General features: G+C 40.9%; 1 protein-coding gene across 2 annotated transcripts in view; it reads right to left on the reverse strand.

Annotated features, from left to right (window-relative positions):
• The window catches only part of gabrb4 (gamma-aminobutyric acid type A receptor subunit beta4), a 48,634-nt gene extending 45,262 nt beyond the window's left edge, over positions 1-3,372 (reverse strand). The window contains exons 1-2 of one of the 2 annotated variants that reach the window (XM_071461030.1): positions 2,405-3,372; positions 396-490 (exon numbers count right to left, since the gene is read on the reverse strand). In XM_071461030.1, the coding sequence (XP_071317131.1) occupies positions 396-490; positions 2,405-2,484 (175 nt within the window). In that variant the 5' untranslated portion in view covers positions 2,485-3,372. The remainder of the gene's footprint in view (positions 1-395; positions 491-2,404) is intronic. The other variant, XM_071461029.1, reaches the window with a different exon arrangement.
• Positions 3,373-20,868: the final 17,496 nt, after the last annotated feature.

Raw genomic sequence — 20,868 nt, forward strand, 5'->3', positions numbered from 1 at the left:
CCTTCTATTTTCAGCAATTATCAAAATACCATTATTCTAATGAGCGGATGTAAAAGATGCACGATTTCCAATAAAAGTTAATGGGGCAAAAGTGTTTTCCCTGATCTGCAAATCAAACGTTCAAAAACACTGCTATATAATACAAAGAGGCTGTAAAACATCTCTAATCAGAAAAGTCTTAAAATCAATAAATTCACTATTCCTGCTTTATTCCTGTAAGCTATTACCTATATTTTGTCACATGGAAAACTCTTGGACAGATTTCAGCAGAATGACTCACAAGTATCATTGTGTAAAAACCTTGACTTGTAAATACCCTCAACAACAGAACTTGAGGGCCCCCCCCCCCCCCAAGAAAAACAAAAAAACAAAACAGATGCAATCACAACACATACCTCCAAAATCAGGCCTTAAACGGATGTCATATCCCTTCAGCAACTTGTCCACGGTGGTCTTGGCCACAGACATTCCGGTGCTTCCAGTGGAGGAGCTGAGGGCACAAACCACAAGTCTAAGAGCCATTTTAAAGACAAAGACATTTTGTTCCTCTACTACTGTATGATAAGTGAACTGAAAATACTGAAAATTATGACGCCACTTACTCTCTGTTCTTAACATGAATGCCATGAATGCTACCTTTGAGGAGGAAGCCCCTTACATCAACATGGGAACAGAAAGAGACTCAAGATGCATTAAACAACACATAAGTTCATCCATCCCTCCATGCATCCCAGTTCGTGTGAAGTTGGCACTAAGCTGTCATATTTTGTCTGTTTCACTCTCAACTTCAGTTTTAATCTTGCATTCTTGCCTGTCACTGCCTATCAGCAAGAGTAAAACTTAAATTAAAACTACACATAATTAGGCATCATTTTAAAAGCATACTGGCTCTTGTGTTGTTGTCATGACAAAGGTTTAAAAATGTGGCTTTTTTTTCCCATTTTGTAGCCCCACCTACAGTGTCACCATCTAATCAGCTGAGCGGGTGTGATGGTGATAAACCTGTCAAACATTTAATTGATGTCAGTCCTTCAAAAAGTTGGCGTTAAAAGTGAAAAGTGTCATAGTTTCTTTGGCTGACCTGCCCAGTCTTCACGTGCATGTATTTAAATAAGCTCAGGGTTATAACACAGCCTCCCATCATTATATCAGAGGCCTCGTCCGTCTGAGCCTGGAGACAGACTATCCCCAGGAGGAACGTAAAGTCCGCAATAGTCTGACTGACACATATAACATTGGTGCCACGACCTGCATCACCTGACCGGGAGCTTCTCTCCAGCTGAGGTTCCTTGTTAAAGGGAGGGTGTGGAATGAGCGAGAGGGGAAGAAGTGGGTTAAAATTGCTCCCCTGATAGGAGCACTAGCCCTTGGCTCAGTCAAGGAAGCACTGTTCAATTAGCTCATAGGTAGTGCAGCTGTTCATCAAGCTGGCCAGTCCCAGGACTTGTGGGTCTGACACCTGAGAACATCATTATGAGAGAATACCAGTGACACCTGAAACACATACAAGATGACGCCCTTTCATCTGTTATTCGGGGATATTATAATGGAATCAAAATGTCAAAAAGTGCGACCCAGTCCTCAGTGAACACTTTCATCTCATAAGTGAGGCTGTGGGTTACTGCAGACAAGGAAGAGTGGGCCACAGGAGATATATAGGCCATCAGTGGCTTTATCAACAAAACAATAAAGGGATTGATCAGGAGATTCTGACTATGATGATGTTCACAGAGGCTTGTGCAGTAATTCATACTGTAAACACTACAAGGCATACAAGAGCTTATTCAAATCTCACACCCGTCTCCTGTCCCAAGAGCAGCAGCTGGTGATGACCTGCTGAGATGATTTTTCGATTTTGATTGATCTGGTTCCGGTCAATAAAATGGGCAATTAAGATGATCATATGAATGGGAATATTACTTGGAGCTTACAGAGAGGAAAAATATAAGTAGGCTTGCTGGCCGAGTGGCTCCAGCACTGTGGCCCCATACATCTAGCTGCTTACCACAGCGTAATCAATAGAGGATCGAATGACTGATCCTATCGTCTAATCATGGGTGAGCCTACTTGTAGCCTACTGAGGGCTGTCGTTTTAAGTAGGATGAAAGTCCCCCCCACCCCCACCCCCAACCAATACACATGTATGTGTATCCCCATTTTGATATCGGGAGTAGGTTACGTTTCACAATAGGCTTGACACCGTGCATGCGCATGTTTTTACGCTCGCCACAGGACCGTCTCATAGATCATATATCGGCAGCACTGCCCCTAATAAGCAGGCCTGGGTACCCCTTTAATGCGATTTGCCAGATCTCAGCCTTTCATTGACCGGTAATCACGTCTATTTGGTGTGAAAGGTTGTTTTTTTTTTTGTTGTTTTTTTCTCAAAGCAACGTTTTCTTACCTTTGAACAAAGCATGCGAAGGACAAAGCCGCCAGAGCAGAGAAAATTCCACATAATTTATCTTCTTGACGACCCAACATCTCCACAAATCCTTAGATATAGTTTCTAATCCAACCAGTCCAGTGGTCCTCCAGAAAATGCACAAAGTAAAAACTGGCAATCAAAAAATAATTGCCTTTTAAAAATGTCGGATAAACTAGCCTACATCTACGCATGCGATGTCTTCATTAAAACAGGCTTCTCGATTAAAAAAAAAAAAAAATCTCGTAATTGGCCCCCGCTGTTTTCCCCAGCTATGGAAATCCGTGCAGGTCACAGAGCCCCTCGACCAACACCAGAAGATCAGACATCTTGCTCAAAAACCAGCACACACATTAGTTTAAAAAGTGATGACAAGTATTCTTCCCCTTAAAAAAAAAACAAAACAACAAACACTGGCATGAATGACTGAGCAGCAGCCTCTTGGTGATCAAATTGGTGGATGAAATTTCCCAGTCCAAATCTGCAGAAGAGGCATGGTTCCAGCGATGCTCTGGCGCCAGACTATTCCACAATGTTGTTAAAAGATATTTGTTTGAGCTGGAAACGCTGGTCGGCTGAAGGGGAGCGGTGGGTTTAAAAAAAAGAAAAATGAAATCTTCATTCCCTTTTTTTTTCCCCCCGTTGCTGCTGCTGATGATGATGATGTAGATCAGCGCAAAGTCACTGAGGGGAAAATGCACATTGAAAAAGCACTGGGTAATATCTGATGCAGACGTCAGAGCGGGCTATATCACTCCTCTGGTGAAAAAAAAATTAGATGCCGAGAAATATGGATGGCCCCTGATACGCTAATGCATGTATCACAACGTCGGGTTTTCACATCAAAGATGCAAACCTATCTGAAAAGTCCACTTGCCTCCGCTGTCCAGCGTTAAATGGCGTTTGAACGCGTTAATGTGGTCCGCTGGTGCTCTCCTCCAGACACTGAGCAGAGCAGAGATTCAACAGTTCAAAGGGACATGATGAAGAAATCTGCTCTCTTTTTTCCTCTCCATTTTTTTTTTTCTTCCAGTTCTTAGTTGAAATTAAAACAATGTCCTGCTGGTGGAAGGGGGTGGGGGGGGGGTGGAGGGGAGAAGGGGGGGGGGGGGGGGGGGACACCTAAGGTGAATTCCTTAGCGACAGCCTGTTCATGCGCTGAATTGTCTGTCGATTCTCTCTGAAACCCATTAGGATGCTGCGAGTGTGTGCCGGCGCCTTTTCATGCATTTCACCCACTTTGCCACATTTCTGAAACAAACACACACACAGAGACACGCACGTACGCGCCCACACACAGACACACAGACACACACACACACACACACGCACAATCTTTTTTTTTAAATTTATTTATTTATTTTTACTCAATTCCTCATCAGGAGCCAGGACTCGTCCTTTTTGTTTCTGAAACATAAACATCCTCACTGGAAATCGCTAACACCCGCACGTCACAATTCAAGCATCACACAGGCTCGTGTTTCATCCAGAGGAGGAGGTTTTCTTCAGGGATCTCTGTGCTGTCCAGTTGCTAAGCAACCCATCCAGCACTGATGCAGCTGTGGTGAAGGCTATGCGCAAAGGCTCATTTAAAGGAGTAGACCCGGTGCTGTCACCACTGTGGTGTCAGTGGGACAAAAGCAGGCAGCAACTGATGGAGCTACCATGGAGCCCTTTTCTGCTGTGATTTTGGGAGGAGGGTGGGGGTGCAATTTACAATAACGCATGTGAAAAAACTGTGGGTGTCAGGGATAGCGCGCTCTCCCTGCTTTTGCTTCATCATCATTGTTCTCCTCCTCCTCATCATCATCACCATCATTGTCAGGGCCACAAGCGCTGTGACAAACCAGCCCAGCCAATCAGTCTATAGCCTCACTTGTTGTTTCTTTTTTCTTCGTTGTGGAACATGTTATGCACAACAGGCATTTGTTGCTCTTGAATATTCTCTGCTGCCCTCCATACCCAGAAATAAGGAGGATTCAGTTTGTCCCTCCCATAGGTGATGTCACAGCACTGAATTAAAAGGAGAGGAACTGGTGAAGCAGGAAAAGTAACATTTTAGTTTGGTTCTCCGGTGGTGTTTTTCTGGTTTGGATGATAATGTCATTCTTACTTGAATGCTGATGTAAAACAAAAAGAGGATTAATTATGCATTTGTGGTTTGTGGTAGTTCGTGGTTTTGCAAGAGAGATGGCTCAGGACCCTTTTGACAGTGCTGTCTTCAATCCCCTCAAACATAAAACTGACATAATGTGGACATTTAGCATATACTGTACATTAAAGAGCAAAACAATGACTGGCCGTGACTTGGCACCCATGGGTGAGCAGTCAACATCACATGATGAGCAAGATTCAGACTGCCCTGCACAGGTCATACTTGTTGCATCACAGCAGACACCTATGAGCAGCTTTCATACTGGATAGTTGCAAATCTGTTGCGCAATATCAGAAACAAAATCTTTAACTTGAACAGAAAGGAAAAGAAAAGAAGAAACTGGACTTACTAGCTTCCTAAGTGGACACACAGAGAATACTTTTTTAATATATCACAGGGTGATATTATATTATATTATATTATATTATATTATATTATATTATATTATATTATATTATATTATATTATATTATATTATATTATATTATATTATATTATATTATATTATATTATAAAAATCACAGCTATGCTTTTTTTTGCCAACACAAATAAACATACTGTAGAAAGTGGGAGGGGATTATGTTTTTTTTGTTTCTGCTAATGAGGTGCTTTTTGGGAGAGCAACTTTTGATGAATTAATTTTCAAAATGTTTTAATTTAGTCCCTTTCTCATGAGATTTACTGTTAAATGGATTAACTAGCTGCATCAAAAAAAAAAAAAAACTGCCTCTTGTTAGTACCATGTGTATTTTGTGTCTGAATCAGGGCTTTATTTCCTACTTGCGAGTTGAATCACTGTCCGTTTTTAACGTGTACACATACATTAAAAACTGTGTCAGTTTTTTAGAAACAGCAGATGTGGATCTTTAGGGTTAGTGGGGACTGAACATCATCTCTCTAAAGAGCATTTCCTCATTTCATTAGCCATAAGTTTCCTTCACTTTATTCTGCATTATAACATAACTAGTTAAGTTAGTTAGTGAATTTACCTTATGATGTAATGCATGTTCAGCACACCCCAACCTGTTGTACTAATAAATACCTATTCAGTGACAATGAACTGCATAAGCTAATGTTCATTTAGCAGAGTTGCGTTACCCAGTAGGCTTCCACCTTTAAATTTGTGGTAGATACTTTACCTGACTAATACCAGAATGGTTTTCAAAATGTGATGCAGTGATTAAAATACAAATGAATCTTCAGGTCATTTTTTTAATCAGTCTGTTTTTATATAGATGCCAAAACAACGGTAATTGTGTCCTGGATTACTTGCTGAAAAAGCAGACTTGACCATATAAATTCTTAGAAAGCAGCCCATTTCCCATAGGTCATGTTGGTGAGGGCCATAGCGGAGCAGTGTCAGTACATAATGGAGTGTAATGTGGGGCTGGAACCTGTGTGACAGCGTGCTACATGGATCCCTTCAGTCTCCAGGCATGCTCAGTCTCTGCTTCCCCCATAGCTGGTCTCCCTCACAATAGTGTTCCCGTTCACAGCGTTCCCTGATTACTGCAATTAACTCTATTTGGCATCTATGACAAGGAGATCCAAGCCCCTGAGATGTGCATGCACCATGCTCTTTTTTTGCTCCATTCATATGTTGCATAACACGTGTGAGTTATTGGGTCACCCTTGCTCCTCTGATATAAATAGTATCACATGGTTAATGCATTGGTGCCTTCCAGTCACTCGCCTTCCCTATTGCTCTTCATATCTGTCAAGCACCCCAATCAGCTCCAAGTAACAGATGATATATTTAACTCATGTGTTTAGAGATGTTTCATCTGGTCTTCATGCAACTTCACCATCAGACTGTGACTTAAGTGAACCTACCGTACAGGTTTTTAAAAAAGGGAGGGACTTAACGATACTTCACTTAACATTTATGTGTTGGGGGATTTTGTGCGTTCCCTCTGATTCGAGAACACAATCAAGGCTTCTCATGAAGAAGCTGAGTTTCATTTACCACAGTGCAGTCTGCAACAGTGAGATGAAATGACAGTTTAAGTTCATGTTTGGTCAGTCTCACTGAGAGACAGGGGTCTCCCCGGATAGCAAAATAAATCTGGATTATGCTCGGGTCACATGCTTGTTTTCTTCTGGTTCAGTATACGCCCGGTTCCATGGCTTGAATCTGGCCCATATATAGCATGATTGTAAGATGCTACTTCCACATCTGGATCAATTGTGGCGCACACACACAGAAAATCTTCCAGCTGTCAGTCAATACAGGAAGATAACAGCCAGACTCTGCCTATAAAGGGTAAGCCTATGGGCCAGACTCGGGCTGAGGAGTCAGGCATATGTTGGGCCAGAGGTTCAAATCAAATCAGTATCACTGCTGTCTCACCTCAGTGTGGGAAAACAGATCAGGAGACCTCCCTGGAGACAGATGTTGGCCTGATTTATGTCTGAACTTGATGATATGTTGATTACTGTATTTTATTAACTATCCACACATGCTTAACCTAGACTAGATGGGTGGAGTGGGCTGACCTGTACAATGTGAAACAATTCAGGGTTCACTCGTTCAGTGTCAGTGCCCAATTTTACAGGTAAAAGTCTTCTCTTGAAAGTAGTTGCAGAAAAAAATATTAAACAATACCAAAGAGGAAACCAAAACATATAGGCAGTGAGGCACATAATCTGCCAGCAGACTCACAGTGTAACTAAATATGAGTCGAGTTGAAACGTGTGATCTGTGTAAGCATTGTGCGGCAGGTGAATCAGCTTTAATGTGTAGGGGTGGTGCATGTGTTGTATGACTTTGTTGCATGATTATCCACTGTTCACCATGGTACTCATACAGTGTGATCACACAGACGACACTGCGAGAGCTCACCTCCCCACTGCGTAACAGTGCACCCGACAAGCTTTGAGAAAAATGAAGGTTCAACTTCAATGTACATTACGCCACTCATTGACCGCAGTGATGAGATTGGAGGCTTTGAAAACACACAGATCTGAAGCACTACCTCGAAGCGGGCTACCAGGCAATTGTTGCTATGCTACCGTAGAAAGCTCAATCAAAGTGCAGCGTGTTGCTCGTTGAGGCTGAACTGCACCACAATGTTCCAAATACTTGTGAGGAGCGCTGTTTATACTCCAACCATAGACAGCACACAAGAAAGGAGGAAAATGCATGCTAATGCTCCTGCTTTGTCCACCTCAGGCTTCTGCAGAAAAAAAAAAACAATCATGTAAACAAGCCAGAATGATGCATCACATGAATAATATCCACTATTGATCATTACGCTGCATGTGGTCTAGTTTACATACTACAGGATGGCAGATGAAAATCCTGTTTATGACCCCAGACTGGCTTGAATGACATTTATTCATGGTTATTAAACATGGTTATAAAAATGATAGACAATCAGCCTCAACATTTACGACTCCTTATGTTAGACTGCTCACAGCCACATAACGGTGTTCCCACATGATGAGAAATTAATGATCATGTGCTGATTGACCATAAACAACAAAGTCATGGCCCTTAAAGGAAATCAGGGAAAATGTAATATATGTTTTAAAGAAATCAATAATGATGACATGAGGTGCTTATCCACAGTAAAAAAAACAAAAAAACAATTAGACTATGGTTAGACAAGTCACACCACCCTTTTGTGCACTTACATGTAATACAGAGTCCACATCCAGCCAGCAGCTTAACACACAGTCTACCTGTTCATCCCTCTAAATGAGAAAACTAAGGGCTTGCCACCCTGCAGGCAGCACACAACTAACTGACCTGAAACACTCATCTGTCCTCTACACCAGAGGAGTGCACATCTCAAACAGTCACATGGCTCGCCGGCTCCAAAATTAGCATGGATGGAGCACAACACTTGATGCTAAATAGCTATTGATGGAGGACAAACACTAATACGAATCTGTAAGTCTGTCCCTTACCTCACCCATGTCCCTTTGCAACTCTCAGTGCATTTCATTTATGGAATATTTGGGGTTGGTGCATATTTAACTGGACCCAAGTGGCCTTTTATTGATACAATCAAAAATGAATAATTAAGTGTTTGTAAAGGTCTGGCATGAGGTTAATCTTCTCAATGGTTTATCAATATCAAAACAGCATGTCTGTGATGCATATGTCGTCCAGCAAAGTCTTCAGCTAGTAACAGCGTTACCTCTCTCTCCCTCTTGAGAGTAAGTGTATGTAAGTGTGCTTGTTTGCCTTTCCATGTGTGAGTAGGTACACCCTGTCTGTACATATGTCATATATTCCTCTTCGTTTTTTGGACTCGGTGTATCTTTTATATTACGCCATCTTTCAGCTAGGTGGATTTCAGCATGCCATTGATTTATCTTTTATCAAACACAGTCTTAGTATTTCTCCCTGTGAGGATGACTTAAGGCTGCGAGATAGAGTCTTCATTTGGTCATTCTGTTATTCCTCTGGCAGCGGGGTAACCCGCGTAATGCCCTGATTTGCATTCAAAGTGTCCTCATTTCAGTTTTCCTTAAACTCAAATGTCAAAGCCTGATGCAACAGCCTTGTTGCCTTGATAACGCAGAAACGATGGATGTCAACACCAAGCAGCAAACATGGATTCACCCGCTATACATCAAAAGATATGTATCGTTTCATAAATAGTAGCATTTTGTCAAAAATAGCTCTGTAGCATCCCTTCCTGTTTTCCTATCTGTATTCTACGTGGGATTTCTACACGGAACTCCTACGAGAAAGGGTTAATGAATTCCTCACACAGATAGATATTGCCATGGAAACAGCTGCGTGACTGCTTGCAGCTTGTATACACACAGGAGAAAAAAAAAAAAACAATGGTGCCAAAGGTATTTTAAAATTCAGTGAGCAGAGGCTTTCCAGTGCACATAGCTGCATTTAAGATTTTTTTTAACAAGCACAGAGCCACAAAGAGTAAGGAGTAGCCACCCTCTTCCCCCTCTGTCTCTCTCTCCTCTCTCTCTCTCTCTCTCTCTCTCTCTCTCTCTCTCTCTCTCTCTCTCTCTCTCTCCATATTTCAAATTCAAAGGAATATGATTGGCATTGGAGATGCATTTGAAATAGCCATGGAGTTAATGCATTCAAAAATATGAGGTCTGGATGTGGTAGATGGGAAATAATACTCTGCTCTATCATTTCCTTTGCAATAACAAGGTACACACACACAGACACGAAAATACACACACACACACATACACACGCTCTAACACAATTCCAGCAGAGAATAATTAATTCACAATATGATACAGACCTTAGGCAATGTGCCTCGCGGTTGAGCTGAGAAAGAAGGAATAGATTGAGGGCCGCAATGCTGCTTACACGCTCAAATACAGAAATGTACAAATACACAAAACCATGCATAGCCGCACGCACACACACACACACACACAAACACACACAAACACACACACACACACAAAGACACACAGTGCACATGTACATGCAATAATTATTTGTCCCTTGAAACTGTCCCTGTGTTTTCAAACCAGGTAGTACGCTGCTGGTGGGATAACCTAATCCATCTCAGCACAAAAACATGTTCTTTTAGTGCCATTAGCCATCCTCCCAATAGTGAGTCAATAGTCTCTCACACTGCCCAAATGGACTTTTATGCTTGAGTCTGCAAATATGACTCTATAGGTTGGTTTCTGCAGCATTCATCACTGGCACTCAGTTGCTGAAGCAAAATAACTGTATTTAGATTCATAAATATTTTGAGATGCATTCAAAAGCTTTTAAGTCCATAGAGAGGAGCTGGCATAGTGATGCAAGGAACTGTAGGTACAGCAGGCACAGAGCATGGGGTGTACAGTAAACAAACAAACAAACAAACAAACAAAGAGAAAAGATAAACGGGGCCAAGCAGTAACGTTAAAAACACGGTGAAGTCTGTGACTTGCAGAAATCTCCAGGATGTAGCTTTCTGTCCATTTTGGACTAAAAGGTTCTCGTGCATTTCAGCTTGTTTTTTTTTTTCCTCCTCCAATCAGAAACGAGAGCAGGGAATTCTCCCAGGAACTGAACCACATTCCATCAGCATGTGTCCTGTCCATTACGCTGGATGTCGAGTGTGTAGTACGCTCCAATTTTTCAGATACATACACTACATTATATGGCAACAACATTCTTTATGCTTTACGTTCACCCATGTAAAGTTGCGCAGGTGTAAGAAAACAAATCTTCAAGATGTGTTTTACAGTCATTGTATTCTTTATTTTGTGTTGCTGTGTCCGTTGGGCTGTGTGTTATGAGATTCTCTACACAAAAGAAATTCGCTGAGAACCAGCTTTGAAAGAGTCAGGCCTGTAAACTCTGACGTTGTTTCTGTTAGGGTAATAGAATAAGAATAAAAACAAAACATGAAAATAAATTCAAACAGGGACAGATGAACATAATCACATCAAGTTTTCGCATTCACTTGACAAAAATACACTGAAGCTATTTTCAGAAATCAACCAACATCAGCTATAATTAGTCAGAAAACGTCACAGGTTGAGGCTCACATGGGATCAGTCAATTCATAATTTGAGCTCAGACCAGTGCATCAGCCTATTGTGTTAAGTTTTTGAGCCACATCCATCCAGGTTAATTAAAAAGAGATGGACTTCAGCAATCCCCTCGTCACACAGCAGGACGAACTGTGGTCAAGTATAATTACACAGCTGAAAGCAGATCATAATTGGATAATAATTTTTTAGCAATTCCTTTTGGGATCCAATCCTCCAGTGGGAATTTTTAATTGATGAGATAGCTCACAGCTGCCAGAAGTTACAAGATTAGGTGACTATCATAGCTTATCACACAGGCACAGAGAAGTAAGTCATAAAGCAAATTAGTGGGAGGCTGTGTGACTTTGTCAGACAGGTAGAGATATTATCTTATTTGCTAAATGAGCTGTGGATGGACGCTATCGTTCTTTATAGCTAGATGTTACACACCCGGCTTTTATAGTGACATGCAGCCAAGACATTAAAGGTACATTTCTAAGGCCTTTACAGTCTAAAAAAATAATACTTCTAAGGAAAAAAACTCCAAGGTCTGTGACCAGAATGTCATTTGTGGCAAGGTGCACGATTCAGCCTTTTCTTAAAAAAAAAAAAAAAAATTGAAGAAAACTTAAATAATGATATTCTTCTGTTGTAAGTTTTACAAACACAATTTCTAAGAGGTAGGGTTGAGGGATGTTACACAGTACACAAGAACTCGTGAACATGATTCTGGAGCAAAAGGAAGCACAAAAATTAATATGTTGTATGATTCATCCATAAAAACTGAAATGTTAATTGAAAATGTCATGGTCTTAGGGAGAGTTATGCGTCAGACTATTTCTTGGGCTGTTGTTTGATGGTTGAGGTTGTAGCGTGTCCTACACGCCCTCTGTAACGACATCAGTACAGTGACATCATTGTGTTTGCTTTTCAGAACCCTTACAAATAACTGTTATAAAAAAAATTTAAATAAAAAATAAACAGGAAACATCTGCAAACAGGAAGCAAACATTGGTTTCCTGTCTGATGTTTCATCGACCCATCCATCATGACCTCCTCCCCACATGGACTTTGTTGCTCTATGACAGGGTTTGGTCACTTGAATGTAAACGTGGTTTTGGGGCACAGGCTGAAACTACTGATGCTGTCGTTCTTCTTGGGAGGACAGTCTCTGAGGTTAACCAGCAGTGACCCCAGGAAGTCACTGCTCCATGCTAAGAGATACCACAATGTGACAGTGGAATCAATCTATTTATCTAAACCCCTAGGAAGAAAACAAATAGGAGTATTTTCCAAATTGTCGAACTATTCCTTTGAGGACACAAACTGGTGATTTGAAGGAATGATTTTTAATTAGTCAGACAATTTTGCTCCTGACTCCTGCATGGACTCTGTGACTTGCAGATCTTGTGAGTTTTAGCTTGAAATATAATTTCTAATCTGCAACTTGAGCAATTCTGCTTCTTGAAGGATTTGTATGAGTATTTGACTAAAAATCCAATTCTTACTGTTTTTTTTAATCTAAATGGAACTTTCAAATATGAATTAAAACACACGCTATGAAGCAACAATCTGTTTATTTATCTTCACATAAAAGGAAGATATCAAATCCATATCAAACTCACCATGTTCAACATTGAAACAACTGCTGTGATTAAGTCTTAATTACAATAGGAAATTATAGATCAGCCCAGCCTTAGAAACTGCTGCGACTTCTCTCAGTGTGTTTAAGCAGGCACGAGATTCTCACCAACATCGTCAGGTCACAAGTCTCCGTCATCCACACCTCCAGAAGGACCGGCAGGCGTGACTGACATGAAGTCACATTTTCAGAATTCCTAAATCTTTCACAGTTACTTAAAGCACCTGAGATTGGAGTTGCAAAAGAAAAGTATAATGATTAGAATTAAAATACAGTAACACGGTGCTAAATCACAAGACACTGCTTTTGGTTCAAGAACAAAATGTTTTCTGGTGCCAGTTGGTCGCTCACAGCATCGTCCTCCATCTTGAAGCAGTTGAAAATGGAAGCTAGCGGGAGGGAAGACATGTCTTGAGATTCCAGTGAACAGGAGGCTTCATCTCCAAAATACAGCGGAAATCTCAGCATCTGGTGAGTTGTGTTGATTCACTGGCATTGATCAATAACCCTGTCAACCCACCACAGATATATTATGGTCATTTTGTGCGACAGGGCAGTAAAATCTTACTTATTACCCTTTTACAGTAATGTGGAGGTGTTATTTATCGCAGACATTATTTAGCCTGATATTCAGTTTTGAGCTCTGGTTGTGTGCTGACCTTGATCCTCTGTGTTATCGCCGCACTTCTTCCATTATAAATATCTGCACATTATTGCATACAGTCCTGAAGTGAACTAAATTAAATTATGTTTTACTTTTCAATAAAACTGTTTTCCCAAATTAATAAGGGTAAAGAATGCAAATGTTCTACTGAAGTGAAATGTCGCAGAAATTGTTGGGTTATATTTCAATAGGTGTAAAAGATATCTACGCCTTTTTATGTGGCTGCTCTGCAGCATCTGGGAGGAAAAGTGCTGTCTTCACGTTTTCTGAATGTGAACCTAACTGAAGCAGTCAGTACATTTATTGTATGTAAAGGACACCTCTAATAAATGTGTGTGTGTGTGTGTGTGTGTGTGTGTGTGAACGTTACTTTGCAAATTTATATCTACACTATTAAATGATAAATAAGAAATCGCTGGTTCTGAGCAGTGCAGTACAGCCCCACTTGGGACGGTCTCATCCTCTGAATGGGAGACAGTGCTGAATGGGAAGTGCAGGGAAGCAGATGTGTGCTTCTCCTTAACAGAGGTGGGGTCGTTAGTCAAGACATAGACTTGCCAAACCAACCAGTTTGTCCTCATCTCATCAAGTCTTTTCTCTCGTAAAACTGAAAAATACTGTTCGAGAACACTTCTGCTAAAGCGTAAATCTCACCTTTGTGTTGCTTGCTGAAGTTTGTTTTCTGGTGTTGATTTGTCTCATTGTTTCCCATTGTGGCTGTTGGGGGAAAAACGACCCACCACAACTACTGGTTTTCACCAACCATCAAATACCAGTGGGTATTTTTGTCTTTTGGCCTCAGACGTGAAGAAGTGACAGAAAGATTTTCAAACACTATTTATTGTTTTTCTAACACAGGAGGGGACTTTAACTGGTTGGTTTGACACACTCATCTCTGGTTAACTTCCCCACCTCCAGTTAACAGGAGTGCACATGTAGTAGACGAGACAATCCCAAAAGTGCTCCACACTCACAGACCACTGCACGTGAATCAGTGTGAATCAACAATCCCAAATCCTTTACTGAATGCTCTTCCAGATATCTATATTTTTCTCTGTAGTCCTTATTCCCTGATTTGTTTAGGGCTTTTGTGTTTGACTGCTCGCAGCTCTCATCACCCAGTGGTCTGATGACACATGTCCTTAACCTAAATCATCCAAACTGTCCAAAGCTCACTCTATCATAGCAACTTTTTTCTCCCTTTTTGTGGATTGCTAGATAATTTTACAGATAATATACTAGCAGTGTTTAAATTGGTCACAAGTCAAAAATGTTGGGAACTACTGAACTACGAGAGATTGACTGCCCTTGTTGTATAGAATTGTGACTTCAGTTACGTAATTTAATCAGTGAAAGGTGAGGTAGTTGTACCATTTAATGCTTCAGGTCATGTCTTCAGACACAGCTGTTTGCTGACCTTCAAACCCTTGCCCAAACCCAAACAACCAATTACAGCCAATCTGTCAGCATGCCCATTTCTGTCAACATGTCCACTTCTCTTGACACACCTACCAGTTCCTGTCAAAATGCCCATGTTTCAGGGCTGCAACAACACACACTGAGGAAAACACAGCCACAGTGGTGCACAGAGGCTCTGTAGCAAAGAAATCCTTACTTGTAATTCTTGATTTGTTGTGACTTGAATTCTTGATTTCTTGTCTGGGTCTACATGGGAAATTCCTCCAGAATCTCAATTATCACACCAGAGGCCTAAAAATGTAACTTACCATGTTGCTTCAGTTCTTTTACAGGCTCGGCAGTTTTATCAGGGCTGAAGCTAATAGTCACATGTTGGTCCAGAGTACAACCATTGCGTTCTTATCCTCTCATGTGGCCTGGCTGGCTGCTGCATTTGCGCACCTCCACTAATGGAAAGAAAATCCCCAAATTTTCCCTTCTCAACTACCATTATTCCTGTTTTTCCTGCCTCTGATAGCAGACTAAACCGACCCTTCGGTACTCCCAAAAATGCCGTTAGATTTTGATAAGATGGAGACTCTTGCGTGCCATGCAGGCACACTATCTGCACCCCCAAGGCCAACTGTCTGCTGCATGCAAACCCACGCTTCTGAGGAAGGCTTTTGTAACCCCTCAGCCACTCATCTGGACAGATAAATTACTGTGCCCACACACTCACAGCCAGAACAGTGAGCTTAGCCACTACACTCCAGACTTGCTACTGTACATTATGCTACTGGGTGACCTGTACCAAGGGTCGGTCACAGGAGAGGGTCACCAAGCCCTGGATGGCCATTGTAATCCAGATCCTCTTTAATGTAACTATCATTTTTAATGGGTGAGGGAGTAGCAGAGACCAGTGGTGGGTCATTGTGACAGATGGTTTACGTATAATGACCCAACAATAACCGCCACTATCATGTCTTTGGAGTGCAGTGGAGTCGAGAGTACTATTCAGCCAAGCTATGGACAAAGTCCAAAACAGATATGAGGCCATCCATCCAGGTTGACTGTTAAATGAACTATCAAAGGGTAGTTGATTGTCCCTAGCTGCTCCAGTCCACACACAGACCAGCTTTACAAATGTCCCACACTTCAGAAGCCTCTGGGCTTTTCTCAGAAACTCGTGGCTACCAACCTGACCATCACAAACATACATTCAGGATGGTTGAGGCCAAGTCAGAGATGCCACAGAAAACAGTTTATACAAGCATAACAAAATGGATGACCTGCAATTGTAAACCTACTCAATCATATTAATCTTTTTCACCGTGTTCATACTACAAGTGGTGTGTACACCCTTGAGTTAAAGCGCAGCCACGGCTGTAGCCAAGTTTATCATAGTCATTGGATTTCGTTTGACTTGCACCTGCAGCCTTATCCTCTAACCTTACAGGATGACTGGTTACCAAATGTTCTTTAATCAATAAGTTGTTCGATCATTAAGTGGTCCAGTCAATAAGTTGTACCATATAGTTACAAGCTTGCTTGCTTGTAACTGGGCAATTAGCCTGAATGAAAGCATCAGAAAAATATTTCCTCTATGGTTTTGAATCAACTTTGTTCCTCAGACCTGGAGAGTCAAAGGGCCAAGTTAAAAAAGACCCTTAGAAAAATATCTTAATATAGAAGTCCACAGAATTGGGGCTTTTAAGGCAGCTGTGGTCAGGTCCATCATCTCATAACCTATCTGAGGGTATGAATTGCACTATTTCTCAGCAGGTGCCATTGCTGACATCCTGAATGCTAATGTCTTAAATCACACATGTAGTAGCCCACTGTGATTTACTACAATATGCTGCATCTCTCTCATATTTCAGCCGTGTGATCCCATCAGCAGCAGGAATGGCACAGGTGTCACTTTCAAAGAGGAAATGCCCCTGCTGGAGAAACAGGAGATCAGAACAGTTCTCCTGGCAGAGATACAGTGCTGGTTTTACAGCAAATGTTTTTAGTGCCAAATATCATTTTGTCTGGATGTCTCTCAATCCTTATATTGAAATACAAAAGCTGATTTAGAGAAGTGAAATTTTGCTGACAGCAGATGCTTCCTTCTCACACTGTGTCTATAGGATGGGTAGTGAACAGCCTTGGTCACTGGAGCACAGTGCTTCTGTTATGTACTGGCAATAGATGCATACATTAATGAACATGCAAGGACATGGTCTATTTCCATCATACAAGCTATTGGCTTAGTGATGTTCACTCATACTCAAAGTGATTTACAACCAGATGCCCTCTCTCACCAAGATCCTGCAAGTAGAGAGGAGACTACAACCTTGTGTTGTCTCACAGTTGTGTAAAGTATTGACACGGCAGTGTCCACGTGTTTACTCACTGTTGTTTTCACATGGGCCATCATGTGGTATTGCCGTAGGCCACTGAGGCCCACTCGCAACATCCATCTAACTCACAGGCTGAGCTGTGTATGTAAAGTACGCAGTCCATACACACTCATTATTACATATCCATACACACAGAAGCAAAGCAGCTAAATGCAAACACTAGAATGACAACATGCCCACAATGACAATGGAAACATGATAATGTTTAACAAGTATGATATTTACTTCACCATTTAAGTTTACAGTGTTAGCATACTAACATTTTCTAATTATCATTAAACAAATAAACAAATGAGAATATCATTAGTTTTGCAGGTATTTGTTCATAAGCCACAGTAGGCAAATTAAAATTTTGATTACGCAAGAGGAAAAGTCAGGGGATCACCAAAGTTATTAAAGTTTGTCCTCAAGCCACTATGAATGCCTGTACCAAATTTTAAGGCAACCCACTCAATAGTTGATAATAAAATTCAGTCTAGACCATAGTGGTGGACTAATCAACACTGCCACGCACAGAGCAATGACACAAGCATGGCTAAAAGTCTTAACAGTGTACAGTGCCCCAACTAGCCTCTACCCCTATTCTCGTCATTAACTGAACATTGCTCATATAAGCAGCGTGACTGGATGGCATCCATTTGATTTAGATCACTATACCAGCCAAACCACTAAAGCGCATCATCTGGCTAATCAGATCACAATCCAAGTATCCAGATCCACCACTTAATCTACCCTGGCATAATTGAATGATAGAAATTGCAGTGAAACAACTGAGGCCAGCGCTGCCTGCCGATTTGACACTATGCTAACTATGCCAAGAGCTCTCACATCTGACACCAACATACACACAGTTGTAGTGGCATACTGCCACTTTCAATTTGTTTGTTGACACTTTTCTAGATTTTTTCGCCGTCTTCCCTTTCTGTTTATCTGCATAGATAATGAATGGGATATCGTCACTTTGCAGCTATTGCCCCTCCTAACAGAATTACTGCATTTCTTTGAAACTGACACCTTCGCAAGACACGTTTTGTTTTGTCAGAGTGGGCTGAGAAAATTAGTGTGTGTGACTACAGAATAATCTACACCTTATTATTACTGTTGAGAACTTTCCTTTGTTATAGTACTTGCTAAGATAATCAAAAAAGCTGAACTTCCATCCACTGATCTTGTTTCCTCACAATATTTTCTAATCTATATTTAGCTTTAAAATGCAGGAAAAATAATTTCAACATTGGGACTCATTTTACATTTGAGGTTAATTGAAACATTGTATGTTCTCTGCAATATGTAACACAGGTATAAAATGACCTGAGGTCATTGCCATTTTAGTCATGAGCAATCAGCAAGCACTGTACTGTTCATGGCTCATTGGCCTCACTGATTGAGATCAATATATGGATGCACTGGGTGAGGGAGAGGCTGGATGTTAAACATGTCCATTCTTGTCCTTAAAAACTGCACCATTTGATTCAGTAGTGTCGGCAAAGACAATAATATACTTATCAATTATTATATTAATTATCATAATTATTTTAATGATTCATATATTGGTTAATTATATGAATTGATGTTAAGTATATTTTCAGACATATTGTACATTAATTACTAAAAGGCTTTGAATAATATAAATTTGTAATATAATGTTCCTGGTCTTGCTGGCCATTACCTTGTTTATACAACAATGAAATTCATAATTTTTTTAATAATTTGAGACGGTTTGCCTGTAAAAAAAAAAAAATTCCATTGGTCATCTGTGTGAGAAGCTTATTACGAACCATAGCTACGTTTTACTGTTAGGCGACCTCCAGTGGCCACAGTAATTACGACAGGAACAAAGGAGGAAGTCAGACAGAGACTTCTGTTTGTTTCCCACAAGAAACTGAAGATCAATGATGTTTCTGGGCATGAGAGTGTGCCGTGTGCATGTTCTGGGACAAGGCTCAATGACTAAATAATAACCGCCCCCCCCCCCCCCCCCCCCCCCCCCCAAAAAAAAGATTTCAGTACCCACCTTGCACATTGTCATAAGCAATGCAATTATACAAGTCTGAAGACGCCTTTAGAGAACAAGAGACACATTAAGATAAGACGGTTTCTTTGAAAACACGCTCTTTCAGAAAGATATAGTGGACAATCATCTGCATAGCAAGGAAAAACAATTACACTTATACATTATTATAAGAATAATAGTCTATTTAAAAATGTGCTTTGAAGAAGTTTATGATGGATTAGTTACCGGTGCAGGTGAATCCCTGCTTCCTAACAAGCGCATGTTGTGTTGAATTATTCTCCTCTCCCAAACCCAACCCAAGACCAAACACAGAATCTGCACCAGTTGCTCAGATAAGGATAAGTTGGGTAGTAGGATGTTATCAAAACCACACACATTTGCTTCAAAAAGCAGTTCATCGTATTTGTACCTTTCTTGGTTGAGTCTGTTTGACTTTGGATGGTTTACCTCACTTTTTATAAATAATAAAATAAACATTGTACTTGATCCATTATTCCTTATTAATGAACAATTACAATTCATCTTTCTTTTTTTACCATTAATTTACTCAGGGTAGGAGCGTTGAGCTGAGATTTTTTTTTTTAATTTAGAAATGCCCAGTTTCATTCAGTCACACACATTCACAACAGGGAGTACAGACACAGTCTAATACACTTGCTTTCAGGGATCTCCACTGGACATCTCACGGTTAAATGCCTTGCTAGAAAGCACCTCATTGGGTGACTTGTGAGACATTTACAAAAACATCACTGCAGACATACAAATGCACAAGTGTGTTCTCCCGTGTCCTGAAATATATTTTGTTAAATATCTGACATTTGTTTTCATTCGTACTAATCTTCCTTGAGGCACCTATTTTTCCTACAGTCGTGTAGACTTTGTTCTGGCCCGAGCGATCCAAATCACACACACTCCCAACAGGAACAGCTGCGGAGCCCCCACCAGGGGAGAGGAGGTGTGTGTGTCTCTATGTCTGAGTGCATGTGTGTGTTTGTGTGGTGGGGTTCAGCCAAGGGACCTGAGCCATCTCAAAGCAGCTGCGCTACTCTTTTAGAGAGGTGGCCTCACATAGATGGGAACAAATAAATCAGGTATAAGCAGCACATATTAGTTTTATATGTCTGTTCATCAGTGTCTGAAAAATGACAAATTACAGAGCTCTTTTAAAGCTAGTTCTAAATGCATAAAATGATTAAAATCATGTCATGTAAATTCTTATAGCAAGCCTCTGACTCAATCAGCTATTAAATGAGTTATGCCATAATTAAGCTAACATTGCATATACTATAATCACAATCAATATCACAAATAAGCACATGACTGACTGACTTGTTTTCTCTCTCCCCCTCACTCTCTCTCCCCCTCTCTCCCCCCCTCTCTTTCCCCCTCTCTCTCTCTCTGAGATGGTCAGTGTTGAATTAAGTGCACTTGAATCTTGATTATGCATTCTTCCGTAATGTGGCCTTCAGTGGCCACTAATTTAGAAACACAATCTTCCCCAGGGCTTCTTTCTGCTTTGCTTGGTATATACGGATTCTCATATAGATGATTCACCTCATATTCCAAAGGCACAAGGTTGTGAACTCATGGGCAGGTCCTAGTGGGTTTGGACCTCCATATTTCTCCTGGCAGGCCATGCTTTCACACTAAACCAACCCAGAAAGTAGCGGTCATTACTGCGGGCGAGCCAAGCC

The sequence above is a fragment of the Trachinotus anak genome, unplaced genomic scaffold (genome assembly GCF_046630095.1).
Source record: "Trachinotus anak isolate AG129_WGS33_773 ecotype Australia unplaced genomic scaffold, CSIRO_AGI_Tana_v1 ptg000024l, whole genome shotgun sequence".
NCBI lineage: Eukaryota > Metazoa > Chordata > Actinopteri > Carangiformes > Carangidae > Trachinotus > Trachinotus anak.